The 18,555-nt window shown below is 41.9% G+C and overlaps 1 protein-coding gene across 1 annotated transcript in view; it reads left to right on the forward strand.

Annotated features, from left to right (window-relative positions):
* LOC111871370 overlaps nt 1-18,329 on the forward strand; it is an 89,060-nt gene extending 70,731 nt beyond the window's left edge. Inside the window, exons 8-12 of the mRNA XM_023864441.2 lie at nt 569-682; nt 2,175-2,322; nt 8,994-9,083; nt 11,249-11,398; nt 15,499-18,329. Of these exons, the coding sequence (XP_023720209.1) occupies nt 569-682; nt 2,175-2,322; nt 8,994-9,083; nt 11,249-11,398; nt 15,499-15,626 (630 nt within the window). The 3' untranslated portion in view covers nt 15,627-18,329. The remainder of the gene's footprint in view (nt 1-568; nt 683-2,174; nt 2,323-8,993; nt 9,084-11,248; nt 11,399-15,498) is intronic.
* Nucleotides 18,330-18,555: the final 226 nt, after the last annotated feature.

Genomic DNA, 18,555 nt, shown 5'->3' on the forward strand with positions numbered 1-18,555 from the left:
GTACAGACTTAGATTTCCATTCTTACTTTCAGACTTAATCAAAAGTAAGAATTTATACTTCGTACTGCTACAAACAAAGATAGAAAATTGTAACCATTTGAAACCTGAAGTTCACAGAGGAATTCAGTCCCTACCTTATAGATAACATAATGCACCTCCATTACAAAGATCAGTAATTTAATGCTGCTTAAGGGAATTATTGCTCTTTATTTTTAGAACCGTAGGAAATCCGTAAATGAAATCTGTGAGCAAAATTCTGAAACAAGTTTTGCAAAGGTGAAGTTCTCTTGTTGGTACCTATGAAATGTTCTATTTTCCGAGGTTTAATCTTAGAAGTGTTCCAATATCTATCAGACTACACGTTGTAACATCCCAGATGAAAGCATTCTAAGAGTATGTAGTACGCACAGTTAGCATTGTAGTGACAGTGCAAATTCTGGAGTGTATGTTTACCCGCAGTGTTGCGTAGGCACTGTCAAACAGCAACTGTAGCTCCCATTTGCACACAAATATTCATTTAGGTGCAAATTGCATTACTGACTGTTTTGTGTGGTGCTCTGTTGCGCAGAAGCCGTATGCTTGTCAGGTTGAGGGCTGCTCCAAGCGCTACACAGACCCCAGCTCGCTGAGAAAGCACGTCAAAAACCACACCACCAAGGAGCAAGTGCAAGCGCGCAAGAAGGTATTATCGCTCACTGATTCCTTTCCCACCAGATTCCAACACGAGTATGCCGAATTTTCGGCTTCATATTTAAGAGACAAGGCTTTTATCCTACTTAAACATGGTTCATTTGCCGAAGCAATGTGTTAAGATATTTGTAAATAGAAACTGTTATAAAATATTCTTCAATTTTGTTTTGAAAGTATGTATGTGTAAAAAAAACAAAGCTATCCCTATAACTGGCCGTGAAGGCCAATAGGATTTTGAGACGTCGAGGCTTCCACATTTTCTGAACACTCGGCTCATAGATGGCTGTGAGGTTGTCAGCCTTACGCGCCGGCCGCCCTTTACCCTCCAGGAAGATTCGTGGTNCTCCAACACGAGTTAATTGAAAAATCCAATGACATCATCGGGATTCGAACCCATGACCTACCAGCATGTAGCATAGTGCCTAAGCCAACTACAATACGGGTGCCACCAGTGTGTATAAGTTGACTTTAAATAATTNTCTCATTTATGTTGGAGACTGAGTGGACCACAGTGCCACAGGAAGGACGGATTAGGTTAATTGAAAAATCCAATGACATCATCGGGATTCGAACCCATGACCTACCAGCATGTAGCATAGTGCCTAAGCCAACTACAATACGGGTGCCACCAGTGTGTATAAGTTGACTTTAAATAATTTTGTGAATTTCCAAAAATGGCTTTAGGAGACTGCAGGTATATCCAAAGTCTTCGACCAAGAAGTCTGACATCTATTTCCTGACGCTTTGGGACAGTTGTGATGAATATACAGCTCGAGTGAGAGACGCGAGAAATACGTGCATTTGACGAGCGACTACTCCGATTTCGTATACAGGATTGAGAGTATAATACTAAAACGGGTGGAAAGAATATTTGTTCAGAAATGTGACTAGGAGTTGAAATGGCCCATGTTCGAAGGGTTGAATCGTTGCTTTCTAGTTCAAGTGCCTCTCGGCCAGTGAATGTAGAGATAACGTCGCTGGTATTCAGGTTGTTTGTGGAAAACCAAGTTGTCATTTCTCGCAGAACTCGATTTATCATTCCGTTTCGTAAGATATAGATGCGAAATGTTACACCAACGTTTATAATAATAAGATTCGTTTCTTGACCAGAAAATTCAGGCGCCTTTGCTTAGCCCATGAAGGAAACACGTCCAAATTCTATATAAAATGTGGAAAAACAGTCCAGTTCAATTATTCACTTGTTTACATGCTCACTCAACAGCTAACAGATCAAAATAATCACAAGCAAAATGGGGAAACAAAAAGCACATGCATTCAAACAAAAAACAGAACTAGTAACTTTCATAATTGCCCTTAGCAACAATTTCATTCCTTCCTCTGAAATCCAAATCTTGAATTGTGCTTCGGTCCTTCCAAATGATTTCTATGAAAGCTCCCAGAACTAAGAGACCTAATTTGATACCGATTTATTTTGAATAGGCCCTTCAACCTCGATATTGAACAAAGCTATAATTGGTTTTCAGATTCGCAGCGAAGACAAGAGTGTTCATATGGCGCCGGAATCCCAACAGGGGGCAGAGCACTTTAGGAAGCACTCGGTGTCTTCTGCTTCAAGGGATGCTGCTGACTCTTCCGCCTTGGATCAGTCGTCGGTGAAAAGATATCCAGCAAGTAAGTTGCCTTCTGTCCCACCGACCAAACTAGGATCGCAAAATGTTGCATTCTTTCTCCCCTTCCACTTCCATCCCCTCCTCCTCCTTCGTTTACTTCTTCAGTTGGAGGATTAGGATGTCTGGCGTTTTGCATTTTAAATTTAATCTGCAAACTACAACTCCTTGGACAGGGGATCAGCCAATTCTGTTACCTACACAGGACAACACAGACAGAAAATACGCACCTGCACATGCGTGCCTCACGTGGGCTTCGGAACCGCTATCCCAGTGTTAAGTAGGCGAAAATGTTTCGTGCCTAAGACCGCCATTTTAATCTTCATATTGCGTTTAGAACATGCCATGTCCCTTAAGAGTGGATCACAAGCAGATAATAAAATTTGGCGCAATTGTTTTAATTATAAATAAAGAGAGGTTTACAAAATCACGTTCCCGTGACAGTCCGTTTGCCTGTTCATCTTCGTAACTTTTGAATCAATTCACCGAGTGTAGTGAAATCTGCAAGGAACAGCATAAAATTAGAGGCAACCACCTTTCTTATTCAATTTCCTTCCACCAATGGTACTAACATGGCGGCCGTGGCTATGTATGGCGTTGAAAGGGCAATATTAGCCTAGGATCCAAAAATATCGTGCAAATAGATTGCCGAAAGTAGACTGTTTTAGGGCAAATACTTGAAAACATGAGAAGGCGGCCGGACCGTATGAAACATGACATACTCGTAGTATGGAATTAGCTTCCGGTCTGATGGCGATATCTAATGAAGCATTGAAATTGTCTAGCTGGACAGTGATTCGCCGACCTTACGAATTCCTGTCAAATATTACAAGTGTGAGCCATTTAACTATGATTATCTGATGAACATCTTAATTCGTAAACGGGAGATCTCGTTTAAAATAACCAAACTTTCGGGTATAAGTGTGTTACTTAACGTCAGTCAAATCACTTATAGATTTTCACGGTTATAAATTGTAAATTAGTTGTTCCTTGCGTTTCAGTAGCGACAACTAAGTCGCCAAGAAATGTTACAAACCAAAGGGGTTAAAAGCAGTCACCTCAGACGGTGGACTTGTTCTCCATTTGTAATACATACATTTGTATTACATTTGTAATACATTTGTAATAGCTACATTTGTAGCTATTTCTTCTATCATTTTAATAGTAACTACTATAAGAAACTAGTTTAAATTTCTTTGTCCGATACACGATTATTTTGTCTGGACTGCTGTTACCTGCAGGAGGATTTTCCTGCACGGAAATCACTAAGCGTTTGATTCACAGCAGAGATTAAAATGATCAGCATTCTAATCCGCAAGAACCCGAATAAATTTTGCCTGGTTAGAATAAATAGCTTCCATTTTGTCTAAAGGAGGAAATGAACATTATTTCTAGATTCTGGATTATATCGATCTTAAATTGCAGCAGGACTTCACTATCTCACCTGTAAGTAATAATATATAATTCAGTTTAATAATAAAATTGTAAGCACTTAAATGTTAACTCTACCGTAAATCGATTAGTCATAAATTCCTGAGCCTACTGTTCTCATTTCTTTGTTTTCCTCAGCCCCTAAGAGAAAGTCATAAACTTTGCGTTAAAAGTTTAAGTATCCCCGAATGTAATCTTCCTTCAGTTTTTCGTTTAATTGTATCTGTAGTTTAGTCGGTTTAGTCTCATGATGGAGTGACTATAGGCGGGGTTTGCATTGAGGACCGGATATATGGGACACTTTAGTACACAACGCGTCACTACTCTTCACAGTTCACTGATAAAACACACCAGTATTCAGAGTCACATCTTCACTGCCATTGCTTGGTAGCGGCTTCGAACATAATACGTTCCCCTTGCTCTGGATTCCCGAACTGTCTCCGGCCTCAGCTACCAGCTTCTCACAGCCTTAGCTCACAACAGCTGAACCACACAGGTCCTCTAACTAACTTGCTCGCTCACTGACTAACTGACTAACTGCAACAAGTCAAAGTCAAAGTCAGAGTTATGTTACGACCGATGGTCAGTCGGCCAGGCTTGCTTGCTCCATGTCGAGCAATCACCTGGGATCCAAGACACAGATTTTCGTTATTGTCAGACAGTTGTCGGTTTGTTGACTTGGGGCGCTCTCTCTGACGAAAGGACGGGTCTGTCATTTATAATTGCTGCTGGTCCTCGCCAGCGCAGTCATATTTTCCACCTATGAAATCTATTGGCCATTCTGCTTCCTGATTTGTTATACAAATTTTAAAATTGCCATTATTCTGTCTTCTTCTAACCCGGCCCCATTGATCTACGTCAAGATTTGCTGAAATATCGTTACGACTACTGTGAACATGTCGTTCAGAAACGATCTCTTTGCATTAGAAGTCTGAACTGGCTGAACTGACACCTGCTGGTTGTGCCTCGAGGGAAGGAGGGCAGGGCAGGCCTGTGCAACTGAGGGCGGCCGCATGTTGTGCGTGGCACAGCCGCGAAGGACAGCCTTGAGTTGGTGTGGCCGGAAGGGAACGCCCTTCCCGTTGTTGCCTTGGGCGCTCTCTGCGACTCTCTCTTTCACATCTCTTCCTTGACGAGCCTGCAGCCTAGACAGTTGGAGGGATGAGGTTCCCCTCCGTCCAGCCACTTGCAGTTGCAGCGTGTCGGTATCGGTGGTGTATTGACCCCTTCCGGGCACCCCTTGTGCAGGTGACTGCCCCCCACACTACATACGGGGGGGGGGCTGCTAGCAGTTAGCGCAGTTGTAACACTGCGTGTGACCAGTCTGGGCTTTGTACGCATCTACCCTGATTGCAGGACGGCAGAGGCTCCACAGTTTCATTGTTTCCTTGTACTTCGCCGCCCTAGGTGAGGTTATTAGGAAGACGGTAATGTTTACTGCGGTCGTTCCTTCTGGAGGTGATTGACGGGTGGTAGACGTGTGTTTGACTCCAATAACATCAAAACCATGGATCACCAATCCATATGAGATATCCTCTGCAGAGATTGAGCCTGGACAGTGCCGTGTGACAGCCCTTACAGGCTTCTGGGATTTGGGATAAAAGGCGAAGTAGGGGAGGTTATTGCTCTCGAAGCGAAAGAAGATGGCCGAAAGATCCGCCATCTTCTGCGTGAGAACTCTGCTCTCTTTCTTGGTGTTATAGAACTGAAAGTTGCATTTCACTGAACCTTCAGTTGCCTTTGCAATTGTACAATGTTTACTTGAGAGGTCAGTACAATGGGAGGCCGTGGCTGGCTGGCGCCTGATGTTGCTGACGCTTGATGGTTTTATCCGCATCGCTTCCATGTTTAGCCTTCATTTCATCTGACCTCAGTGATTCTAAAATTTCCTGCCGGGAAATTCATACTTCGACCGCAATTTGGGGTTCTTGGCTCCCGTTATGGATGTTTGAGGCTTCTCGGCTCTTTTGTCTTTAGGTTTCCGCTTTTGTATTCTTTGCTCACGGAATTCCTCAATGGACGGAGGTGCTGTAATTGCGGTCTTGGCTGTTTCCTATGTTGCGGCGAGAAGTTCGTGGGGGTTCCTCCCGGTTTCCGCCAGGTTTTGGGCAATTAGAGTCCATTTCGAAATATCGCAGACTAACGCAGGGGTACATCCCGCTAGGTGAGTATCCGCATACACGTTCCATCGGTGTCAGGATGTTATTTTATGATGTTTTCATATTCCAATCTCAGAGATTCAATCAGGTTTGAACACAGTTCCTGAAATCCTGGGGTGTGTACATTAGCCATAGTAAGAGTTATCGCTACTATTACTGTTAACAGCTACACACGGGAACCGCACAAGGCACGTGATGTGCACAGCCATGCGGCCAGGCTGCAGACTTCACTCGCACTGCTTGCAGCAAACAGAAGGCCGTCAATTCACTATGTGTAGTTTATTCCGGTATCTCTGTGTAGAAATTGTCCGCTGTACGTTTTTCTCGCTGGCTTACTGATTCACTCTGCTGCTCTAGCCTCCTGTCCTTCCTTCCACTCCACTAATTGTAACAGAGTCAGAGTCAAAATTACTTCGTCACTGGCGGTTTGCCGCCAATCTGTTCGCCTTGACGTCAAGCCCATTGAGGCTCAGGACCAGAGGTCTTTTTTTCAGCTGAACCCTTATGGTCATTGTCCTTATGTAACAGCCTCTCTGACGAGAGGATTGGTTTGTCTCTTGTGTACATGCCTCGCCTTTTCCAAGAGCACATATCGCACACGTATATTACATAATATATATTACAGTGGAACCTCGTTTAACGAGCGCCTCTCATAACGAGTAAAACAAACTGTAAAAAAAAAGACTCGCTTAACGAGCGACGTTTCGCATAACGAGTCACGAGAGGGGAAGTCCCGGATTGTGCGCTTGCTACATCAGTCTGTGTTCAGCACTCGTTCCGCTAGCTCTTAGTGTCGCTTGTGATCACACATTTTTCCAAACTTGTGTTCAGACATATTATTTTTAATTTTTTTTGTGCAAAGTTTAATAACCCTTGCAAAATGTCCCCGAAGAAAAAGCCGCAAAAAGACAGCCATAAGAGAATAAAAATAACCGTAGACATGAAACGTAAAATCATTGAAAAGCGAGAACGAGGTGTGAGCGTGGCTGATCTAGCAAGCACATACAGTCGGTCTACATCAACGATTTGCACGATTTGGAGTTGCATTGTGCTTCACAGCAAGAAGTTGTGGAGGAGAGTTTGTCAGAGGAGGAGGAGGAGGTAACAGCAAAGCAAGCAGTCTTCTGGTGCAACAAGAGAAATGCTGAAAGCATGGGAAGCTGTTGCATCATACACTGAGAAGCATCACCCTAATAAGGCAGTGGCTATGCATGCTACAAATTTATTTAATGATAATGCTGTGTCGCATTTTCACCAAATTTTGAAGCGATGGAAGAAACAAATGTCTCTAGACAGCTTTCTAATAAAAAAGAATTAGATATGTATCATAAATAATAAACTAATTGTTTTGATTTTTTTTTTCTGAAAATCGAATTCGCATTCCAGGTTGGTTCATTCCGCACAGAAGAAAAGATGAAGGTAATTCACGCTCCTTAACAATGTATATATAATTTTCTTGGAATAAATGTTATACATAAAATTTTTTGAGTATTTTTTTCGGCATGGAACGCATTATCGTATTTTACATTAATTTATATGGGAAAAATTGTTTCGCTTAACGAGTGTTTCGCATTACGAGTAAGATTCTGGAACGAATTATGCTCGTTAAGCGAGGTTCCACTGTATTTCGAATTCTTGCTTTTGCACTGTACTATATACAAGTCCTCTGTCAGTACAAGCTCTAGAAAGCAGGTCATGCCAAGTCAAAGTCAGAGTTACTTCACGACTGGCGGTTTACGGCCAATCAGTTCGTCTTTGCGCCAAGCCCCTTGAGGCTCAAGACCAGAGATTTTGTTTTTTCAACTAAACTTTTGCGGTCATAATCCTTATGTAACATCCTGTCTGGCGAGAGGATGGAGTTGTCTTTTATGAATTGGTTTCGCCATTTGTCAGGTGTAGCTATAGCACATACAGCAGGTTATTGAACATTCTTCCTTTTGCACTGTAGTAAAGCCCTCTGTCAGTCCTGGCTTTGCCAAGCAGATCAGATCTATCTTACTTGTCTTTTGCTACAACGACAGCTTAGTATACTCGTACTTACGGGAAGCTGAGAGCAGTGTGCAAATCGCGGACCGGTGTGCACCTTAAAAAATTTCCAGTGGTCGCGAAGAACCTTGTTTTCAGGCACTGCAATTTTAAGAGGTCGGTCTCTGTAGCTTGTTCCCAGGCAGGGCAAGCGTAAGTCATCAGATCATGCCTGCCAACTTGCCCTGCTTATACGTATATCTCGGCACGGACCGCGTAGAATACGACTCTTCCATATTGCTGTCTTCTCTTGTTGCCGTAGAGACATGTTTCTTGCGGAGCCGTTACTTAACAATGGTTGTTATATAGTCGTTTATTTCGCTGTCGTTACGTAGCAGCTGGTCTACATTCCACATTATTTTTAATTACAAGATATAAATGTCCTAAATACATCACCCAATTGCAATTAGTAAGTGTCAACAGTAATTCGAATGTGATGTGATTCAGACAGCCCATATTTCACAATATCAGTTTTTCCTATATACTGAATATGATTATTACGAGCGTTTCGCAATTTTATAAAATTTCTTCAGTGAAGTGAACAATAGAACTTTAGCAAGGGACATTTCTTTCTCATGGCCCACGACTCTCATTTCATCTCGTTCAATCATGATCTTATTCAATAAAATGTAACATCAACAGCTGATACAGCTTCATTATATAATCTAAACATGAAGTATAAAATCAGTAAATGTCTATTTTTCGTTGCGACCCCGCGTGCAAACGAGCAAGAATCTCACTGTATTCATGAAATGAAAATATTGTAAGACTGTCTCTGTCTCCGTCACACTACAACCAACACATATGCCTATCCCCTTCCAGCAACCGTTACATCTCTCTCTCTCTCTCTCGTATGACCTATCCGTTTCTGAGTCATAAACTGTAACGTATTTGTGTACATGCTATTGCATATCCCTAGCTGATACTTAAACGGGAGTGCCTCGTAACAATAACCACACGGCATGAACTGAACGAGCCATTGCAGTGACCCTTTTCCAGATACTGTCAAATTGACGGCCCTTCCATCAATTTCGATTTATAAGATGCAATTGTATTGCAGGTTCGTCTTGCTGTGACAGTCAGTCCAACCACGGCACGGGCTATACTTCTCCCAGCATGCCAGGGGGACCTGAACTGGAAGAACTCGACTGTGAGTATCAGTCACTTGGTTCGTGGCGTAAATTTCGTTTAGTGGGGGGTGGAGTCCAATTGGGTCCACTCGGCACGGCGGCCACTGATTGGCCTACTGTACCTGCCCCGGGTGATTATGATGATGGAGAATTTGGTGGAATGAAGATTGTCAGGGGAAACCGAAGTACTCTGAGAAAACTTGCCCCAGCGCCACTTTGTCCACTACAATTCCCACTTGACCAGCCCCGGGATCGACCCCGGGCCGCCGCTTGAGTTATGGCGCGGCCTTTGTGGCGTAAAAATTCTTTAAACTAAAAGAGAGTAGTTTGAAATTTACTTTCGAGAGAAATGGAAAATAACTACAGGAAGTAGATTAGAATGCAATGTTTACTGTTAGGCCTGACAGCGATTGTGATGATGCAGCTTCCGAACTTAACTAAAATCACATCTTGCATTTCGTAACACTCCAGAATATAGTAGCCCTACTGCAGGGTCTGAGGTTCTCATAGCAGTGGTGGTTGTGAAGAGTGCAATCTTCTGTAGCCCCTGCTTGTCACTGGTTTTTACGCTGGTACGTGTATTTTGCTCTACTTATTCGACCCTGAAAATGGATGCGATATATTCCTCCGAAATGTCGGTTGACTTTCAAGGAAATACACGGTATTATATCCCTGAAGATAATCTATCTACAGCTCTAAAGCCCTTCGTTGGACCTTGGCGCCTTTTTCAGTTTCTGGATGTTTTTACACAGTCGGTAGGACTCCTTGGTCGGGGGATCAGCCCGTCGCAAGGCCACTACCTGCACATAGGAAAGCACAAACACAGAATAAGCACACACAGATAGCCATGCCTCAAGTGGGACTCGAACCCATGATTCCAGCGTTTGAGCGGGCGAAGACAGTTCATGCCTAAGACCGCGCGGCCGCTGTTATCGGCCGGAAGATAACAGTATTCATAATGTATATAATAAAAGTAAAAGTAAGTAAGTAAAACTATCCCTATAATAGGCCGTGAAGGCCCATAGGGTTGTGAGACGTTGAGGGTCCCACATTATCTAGACAATCGGCTCAAAGATGGCGGTAAAGTTGCAGCCTTAAGCGCCGGCCGCGCTTTACTCCCAAGAAAATTATATAATTAATTCCTGATACTCATTTCTGTTAGAGGCTGGGTCGACCTCAGGGCCATAGTGAGGCTGGAAGGATTAGGTCATTTGAAAAAAATCCAGTTACCTCATTGAGACTTGAATTCGCGACCTTCCAGCTTGTAGCATAGCCCCTCAACCAACTAATTTACCTGTTGATTCATGTGGGCTTGGTTTCGTTCTCAGGGTTGGAGATCAGAGAATATGTGACCGCAGGGCCGACAGAAATCACATCTTACCCGATCTTAACGAATATTTCTGATTCGGACCCGTTGCTCATTGACACTCTTCCAAGAAAAATATTTTAGAAACCTCATGATTTCATGATTCGTGAAAGCTGTAGTCAAAATTTGCTTTAGTATAGTGGGGGATTATGAACTCCTTTGCTTATCAGAAATGAACTAAGAGTGAACGTAAGCGGCCTCCGTAGTCTAGGGGTAATGTTCCCACCTCATGACTCAAGGTGCGCGGGTTCAAACCCGGCGGAAAAATTCAGGGAACGAGTCCTCCGGGAGGGACTTTAAGCCGTGGGTCCCGTGTCGTAGCTTTACGGCACGTAAAAGAACCTGATGTCCCAAGGGGACTACTGAGCCAAATTGAATCGGACATTTCCCGCCCAACAAGAGTCTCTATCGCCTCTAGTAGATGGGGGAAGCATCGAGAGATACCGCTGAGCCAGTAGAGGCCGAACTCGCTGGCTGAGTCGGGACTGATGGCACGCACCAATACCGGTAGGTTATAGAGGCTGGTAGAATATCAAAAAGGGGTAGGCACAATGGACCAATATTTGGTCTAAGTGCAAGGGGAAACCCCACCCCTCCTCCAATACAATACAAGAGTGAATGCATACATAATATACGATTTTAAGAATCTCAATTGACACATAATTTACAATCTGCAGAAATATATACGAGTACGTCATAAATGGATTTGAGGTTTATCGCTCCGAACATTCAATTCGTAACGGAGTAGACTAGATACTGGGCCTGTCCACACGACGGAGTAGATTAGACCCCTCTAGACTAACTGGGTCTTGGTTACAGGTCGCTTGGGCTTTACAGCAACCGAGCCGGAAATTCTGGACCATGTTTTGAGAGAAGTAGACGGGTTTCCTTGTACGTCCAGCCTGGAGGAAGACATTTTGGAGTACATCCCGTTTGACTCCGTTAGAAGATTACTGGGGGAGCATATAGGTAAGTATTTATGCTTCATCTGCAATCCAAAGAAAGAAGAGCCGTTGAACAAGACATAGGCCAGTAGGAAGCATGTTGGATATGAAATATGTCAACAGAGTTTTCGTTGGGAAATCTGGAGGTAAGATGCCACTTGACAAATGTACGGACAGATTTGACACTATATTAAAATCGATGTTGAAGAAATTGGGTGTGAGTGTGTGAACTGCATCCATGTGACTCAGCAGTGAACTTTTGTGAAGACCGTAGTGAACCCTTGGAATCCATAAGAGGCGGGATATTTCTTGACCTTCTCGACAACGGCTTTAGGTTTGTTAAGTTGAGAGCCGCTAAGCAAGCTAACAAGCACACTCAACGGTATACACAGTACAGTACAGTATACAGCCTATTTGTGGGCCCTGATGATCCTGCTGGAGGTAGAAGGCTTTAAACCAAGTGAGGAAAAAACAAAGCGTCTTTACATGTTTCTTCGGCTATTTATAACTCCCTGAGCTCGCAACTTTCCTGATCCCATTCCGCCCCATCTCAGAATGGGTAGCCTCCTGCAGTGACTTCTCATACAGGACAATGACAGTTCGAAAGGTCCAGTTCTTTATATGAACTATTTTTAATCTGCCTTTTAAAACGTCTTGTCAACGTGAAATATTGAGTGACAAGGTTCTAATAATAGGGCAATGTAACTGAGAGGAGTACCACGTGCAACTACACTGAGGAATGTGGCGACACTTCATTGTGCCAGGCAGTAACAGTCCCATCCTGTACCCACATAACCACACGTGAAATGAGAAATGCTTTCTGAATGGCTAGGTGCTGGAAGACATGCTACAACATTGCAAAAACTCTTCTGCTTAAAATAGGAAAACGTGACTAACGTAAATATTGTTAAGTGTCCGGTAATTTTAGCTTACCTCCTTTTCTTGAGGCAGGTAAATAGGCTAATGAGCTAATCCTAATTTCTATGGTTCTGTCAATGCATATGTGGAGCTCCTGTTTCAAATTATAAAGCGGTGATCGATTAGTTCCTGATTTCCCACAATTTGTTATAACAACATGGCGAACGAGCGTCATTAGCGATGCTCGTGTGACATGATGTAAACCTATGATAACAGATCTGCAGAAAATATACAGCTTTTGTTCAGGTAATTCTCTTGAAGCTTGGTGACCTCAGCACGGGTATGATGGCGATAAGTAATGATTCGCTGGAGCCAAGCATACATAATATAGATAGCACAGTACACACTTCACGTGAAATGTTGTTTGTAAGTCAGCAATTACAAACATGGTGACAGAGCCAACATGTGAAACAATAAAAGTAACAGACTGTAGGACTGTAACTTTATGCTTTCTCAATTGCGCTAAGAACTCCCTGTCTGCGCCGAACTGGGCAATGAGCCGAACACTACTCGTATTATAATTAAGCATCCTGTTGCACTTTATACGATATATGATATAACTCCATCCTAAGTGCAAACTATATTTATATGTCTTTCGTTTTCTTCCTCTCTATACACTACATGTTTCGGCCCCAAACGGCCATCATCAGGTGTATACACTCACGTACCTGTTACACTGCACTTATTTATACCATTTAAAATTTAAAAACATAGGTCTTCGTGATTAGCACTTATAAAATCTTCGGCTCTAATTTGAAATCCTTTAAAAAAATGTTCTCTAAATTTTAAATTTTAAAAATGTCAGGGTTACTCGCCCTATATCTATAGTGCTGCAGCGGCTTCTTCTTGTTTCTAGTACTGTATAGGTGTTATTCTGTGTAGTCTCCTTTTGTGCGTGCCGCTGCTTATCTTTACTACGTGTTTGCACTTAGGACGTAGTTGTATCATATATCGAGCCGACACTGTTGGAAAATTTTGTTTACTTTGTAACGACGCTCTGATAAGAACATGTAATTTTGGTGACAGAAATAACCATTATTTTGAAGAAACGGATAGGCATAACGGTTCAGGAATTCGACATACTGCATGCGTAAGTATGGCCTCGGAGTGTGTGCTGTTTAAACACGTCCACACGGTTGCACATATTTAAACCAGATTTGATATTACGGTAGAGGACCTCACTGGTGAGGTTCTGGACACCTGAACGTTCTGAAGTTTTTATTTTAAATGTCCCAAAAGGAGTTTGGAAACGCCTAAGGCAAAATTCTTAAATTATTAGTCGAGAACCATTCGTCCTATCGTATTGATGTATTTGCATTAGACAAAGCTTAGAAAATTAAACAAAAATTACTACCTCTAAATATTTACCTCCGAGCGGTCTAAGACATGTACTGTCTTCGCTCGCTCCGAAGCCGGGATCGTGGGTTCGAATCCCACTCAGGGCATGGATGTTTGTGTGCGTTTTTCTGTGCTTGTCTACAGGTAGAGGCCTTGCGACGAGCTGATCACTCGCCCAATCCGTATGTGTAAGATCTAGGAAAACCGAAGTGAACGGAGTCCATGGAGGTAGGCCTAGGCCCACTGGGGCTGTAGTGTCAAGGGGAGAAAAAAAAATATCTACCTGCTATAGATTTTGAGATAATTTATTTCATTTTCAGTTTTAAAAAATAAACAACACTTTCATAAAAGTCGTTAAAAGGCTTCGATTTGCAGGTCTCCTTAGGCGAGTAGGCTGTTATCTTCCATTTTTGTTGTTCCATCCAGCAGAAAACACACCCAGAACAATTACTGAAAGAGAAATGGCGGTTAGGAAAGTGCGAGGTAACATCAGTACACAAGCACTGTTTGTAATTGTATTGCTCTCTACCGGTATCTCTGGGACAAAAGTTGCTTCTGATTACAAGTGTTTATTTGCTCTGGCAAAGCCAGGTACACCTCCCAGTTAAACATGACTAGAAATGTATTTCTTACCCTCAAGAAAAGGCATACAGTGTTAGTACTAACATTAGCCCATGGCCGCGCCATAGCTCAAGCGGTTAGTCGCTGGCTTCCCACCGCGGCGACCCGGGTTCAAACCCGTGTCTGGTCAAATGGGATTTGTGGTGGACAAAGTGGCGCTGGGGTAGGTTTTCTGCGAGTACTTCGGTTTCCCCAGCCAATCTTAATTCCACCAAATTCGCCATCAATATAATCACCCGGGACAGGTACAATATGCCAATCAGTGGCCGCAGTGCCTAGTGGACCCAACTGGACTCCACCCCCCAGTAGCGAATTAGAAAAAAACAGTACCCCACAAATGCCAATTGAATAATTGCTGCTTATTGTTAGAACCCAATGAATTGCATGCTTCCATACAGTAAGACGCCATTACAGACGTAGGATAGAAACAACTAAGAAACTAACTTCCTGGATCAGATTCGTTCTTCAGAAGCTCGTGGGTGTTGAGCAGGTAAGGAAAGCTCTCTATTTCTATTAAACTTGTAGGTTCATTTATATGTTCACAGAAGGCCACGGTTGGCCCCTATTATGAGTCAGACATATCAAATTCACACCGTCATACCCCAGTCTGTGTGGCATATTTTAATATTTTCCTTCCCTCTGTACCTAGATCTTCCAAATGCCCACTTTCCTTGAAAATCTCCTAGAAGTGTAGTATAAAATTTTATCTCTTCCATTTACACTACATGTCCTGCTACTCTCGCTCTCCGTGACCTTTCCAACATAAAAACATTTGGTGAGGAGCTATGTTACTCTTTATTCCGCAGTTTCCTCTGGCTTCCTCTTACTGTCTCTCTCGTAAGTACAAATGTTGCTCCAGCACTTTGTTCTGTAGCACCCGAAAATGGTGTCCTTCCCTTAGGGCGAAGAGACCATGTTCCGTAAACATACAAAGTAAAATATAAAATAAATACAGAGTTTTACATAGAATTCTTATGGTCTTAGGTAGGCAACGGAAATACAAATTTTAATTGAGGGTAGCAAGCATTTGCCAACATTCATATGCTCTTAACTTCTTCACGAGATTGATTTCAGTTTAATCTTTTCATCCTCAAGTATTGTTACTTCGTAAAATTGCGAACCAACACGTGTCTCTCTATCTCTGGCAAGTTCAGCAGTCTCGAGCCTGGAAATGCGTAATTAGAGGGACCATTACATCTTAATTTGATGGATCATTCTTATTCTGTAAAATATTTCATTCCTTTTCAGAATATATTGACTCAGCGCTGCAAGAACAATTGGAACTGGAGTCTGACATCGAACAGCAGTTCCTGGAACTAAGTAATCTGGAACGATGTTCACCGAGCCAGTTCTCAACGTTCCAACATGACCAATAGCAATATGATACAATATTAAAGAAGTTTCCAAAGACAAAGTCATTCTTAATATATGGCTGAAAAGACACTCCAAGACTTCAAATTATATAGTCCTTCGAATAGAATTGTAATTATATTTTTTTTCCATAAAAGAATGTATAATACTTTCCTCACATATTTTACAGCGAAAATAAAGTTATAATGATCGTGCGACGTAATGAAATCAGCATTCAGAATTGTTACCGATTGCATAAGAACAAATTTGAGTGTGAATGTGTCCGAATTGTGCCTTGGTATGTACGAATGCACATTGGCGTGTATGCAGACCCTGTGTATACATAACAGAGTTAAATGAAATATCTGCCTACGTGTTATTAAGCAAAAAATTTCAGGTCTGATCCGGAACAAATTTTGAAAGTGTGCTCAGGACCACCATACTCAGTCCGGTAGAGGAAGACTTGACACTGGACATCTCGTAATGTTACGTAGTAACGGCAGCATACAGCTGGGAGCTTCCGAAGAAAAGAGCGTTAGATTCTGTTACCGTTACCCTGGAAACCTCGGGGAGGTTGGCTGTGCGTATTGTCTCCCAGAAGTCTGTGTTCGATGAATTTCGCTGCTACGTAATGTAGTCACTTTACATAAGTTTATGTAAATAATTCCATTTGTATTTTTCTCTTTAAACTGGCGTCTCATTATTTTCGTACATTGCAACAAATCTGTTTTCTGTCACTGAAGTATTTCCGGTCACTCATAGTGAATTTTGCCGCTTCTTGTGTCTCTATTTACGACCTCTCAAGGATTCAGTTCCGTAGGTTGAGTTACTTCTCTGCCTCTAGTATTCCTATTACAAGCATGTTTTCTTGAAGAGCATATTTTTAAATTTCTTTCTCTCTGAAAATTTGAGGCATTATAATGCCGGCGGAAGCTCTAAGGTCCAGTTAATATCCTGGACTTACTGACTGGCTCTGCTGCACATAGCATACGTGGAAATATCGGATATTCTGAAACATAATAGGCGAGGACGTATCAAGGAAATATCTGTAAATTCATTACAAATTTCGTCGCTTGGAAAAGGCTTAAAGTGAAAGAAACATTTCATCCATTTGCCAACTCCCGATAAAGTTTCACCAAAACAAAATACGCAATACAAACACCGTGGCCATTCGTTCTATGATTTTTCAAATCTAAATTCTGGCAAGTACCCAAAACGGATCAGTTATGTGATTACACCACTTTAAGAAGTAACCCACAATTAAAATAAATGCCTCCTGCAACATTACATAATACAAATTCGCATTAAGCTGTATGATCGCATAACAGTATTACAGGAAATGTTCTTTCGTAAATTACTTTTTCCACATTATGTTATGTTGTCTGCACAGTCTGCCCCCCACATATACGTGTATGAAATTCCGAATTGTATGAAAATGTGTGTATAAAGTGCGTGTATTTTAAACATACTACTGATGCTGATATTCATATGAGAAATGCGCTTTCTTTGTTTCCAGAGGAATGACTCGAATCGCTTCCAGCTGATCTCATTACACATTGAACTGTATATCTACAATGATAGTGAACTCTTTGTTAACAAAATATAGGCTATATAAATAAGCTAGTTCTATACAAAACAAATGCAGGCCAAGAGAATAGGATTGAAACTATAATCGTAGGTTATCAGCAACAGGTGTACTACTGATCTGAAGTACTATCGATAAGTGCAGTAACTTTTAGCATAAAAATAAAAAATAAGCATTTTTATTTAAAAAGTATTTTTATTTATTAGCTCGGACAACATGGCATTGACTGTACTGCCCACAGAAATTTAACCTGAAAATATTATATAGATACAGTGTATTCATATGGTTACGTATTAGCACTCGGTAGACCGCGCGGTATCGCAGCGGTAAATAGTCATGGATCCGTCTTTGGAGGAAGGAGTTTTGCTTTTAGCTGTCGCTCTTGATGAAGACGGAGGTGAATCCCGGCAAGTATTTTACTGAACACTAAATCTGCGTAGTTCTTTTCCTCCACATATTCAGTATGTCACATATATGTACAAATATTTCCATAACGAGTCTCTAATTAAGTACGTATAAGTGCTTGCTATGTGTGTTCCTATTTTAGGCGAAAGAGAAGAATCACTTTGGTTCATGATATGCACTTGTCAAGAGAGGAACTGGGGGAGTTTTATACATTGATACCCCAACTCCTGAAGGACGAAAATCGGTTCTACATATATTTAAGGATGAATATTGACAGGTTTGATGAAATCCTGAGAGCCATCAGGCAAGACATCACTAATCAATATACCAATTGGCGGAGGCCTATTCTTGCCATGAAGTGGAGGATTTTTTGAGACCCATAGAACTGAAAGAATGAAATATAAAACACATTGTATCAGCAGCGTGTTTGCTTCATAATTTTCTACATCTCAAAATCTGTGATGAAAAGTACAGGGAAGAACTGCTACGAGTGGAGCCATTAGAAGGAGAAATGTTCCCTATCCAACCTTTACGTCTCCCAAGGGCGCCAAACGTTAGCTACGCCATTAGAGAGCGGTTTGTTGCGTACTTCAACTTGATGACTGCCCCTGGAATTCCTGTTAGTGAACGGAACTGATGCATAGCCTACACTAAGAATGCCCACAGTTACTGTATACTTAACCCTATATAAATATATACACATTTTTCTACTTGCTGTCTCTGTTCATTGTAACAGCCAATTCCTTCCACTTTCTATCCTTAGCACGTGAATCCTTGTATATCGGATGACGAGTATCATACAATAAAGCATATTCTTTGACAAACTCTATTATTTGTTCCATTTGGCTACCCATGTCGTTTCATGTACTTGTAGATACTGATTGAGTGTGAGTCATGGCCAACTGGTTATCGGGTGTCGCGGCTGTGTGTGGGAGCCTTAACTCTCTTTGTCGGTTAAGTTACTG

The sequence above is a fragment of the Cryptotermes secundus genome, unplaced genomic scaffold (assembly GCF_002891405.2).
Source record: "Cryptotermes secundus unplaced genomic scaffold, Csec_1.0 scaffold182, whole genome shotgun sequence".
In the NCBI taxonomy this organism is placed as follows: Eukaryota; Metazoa; Arthropoda; class Insecta; order Blattodea; family Kalotermitidae; genus Cryptotermes; species Cryptotermes secundus.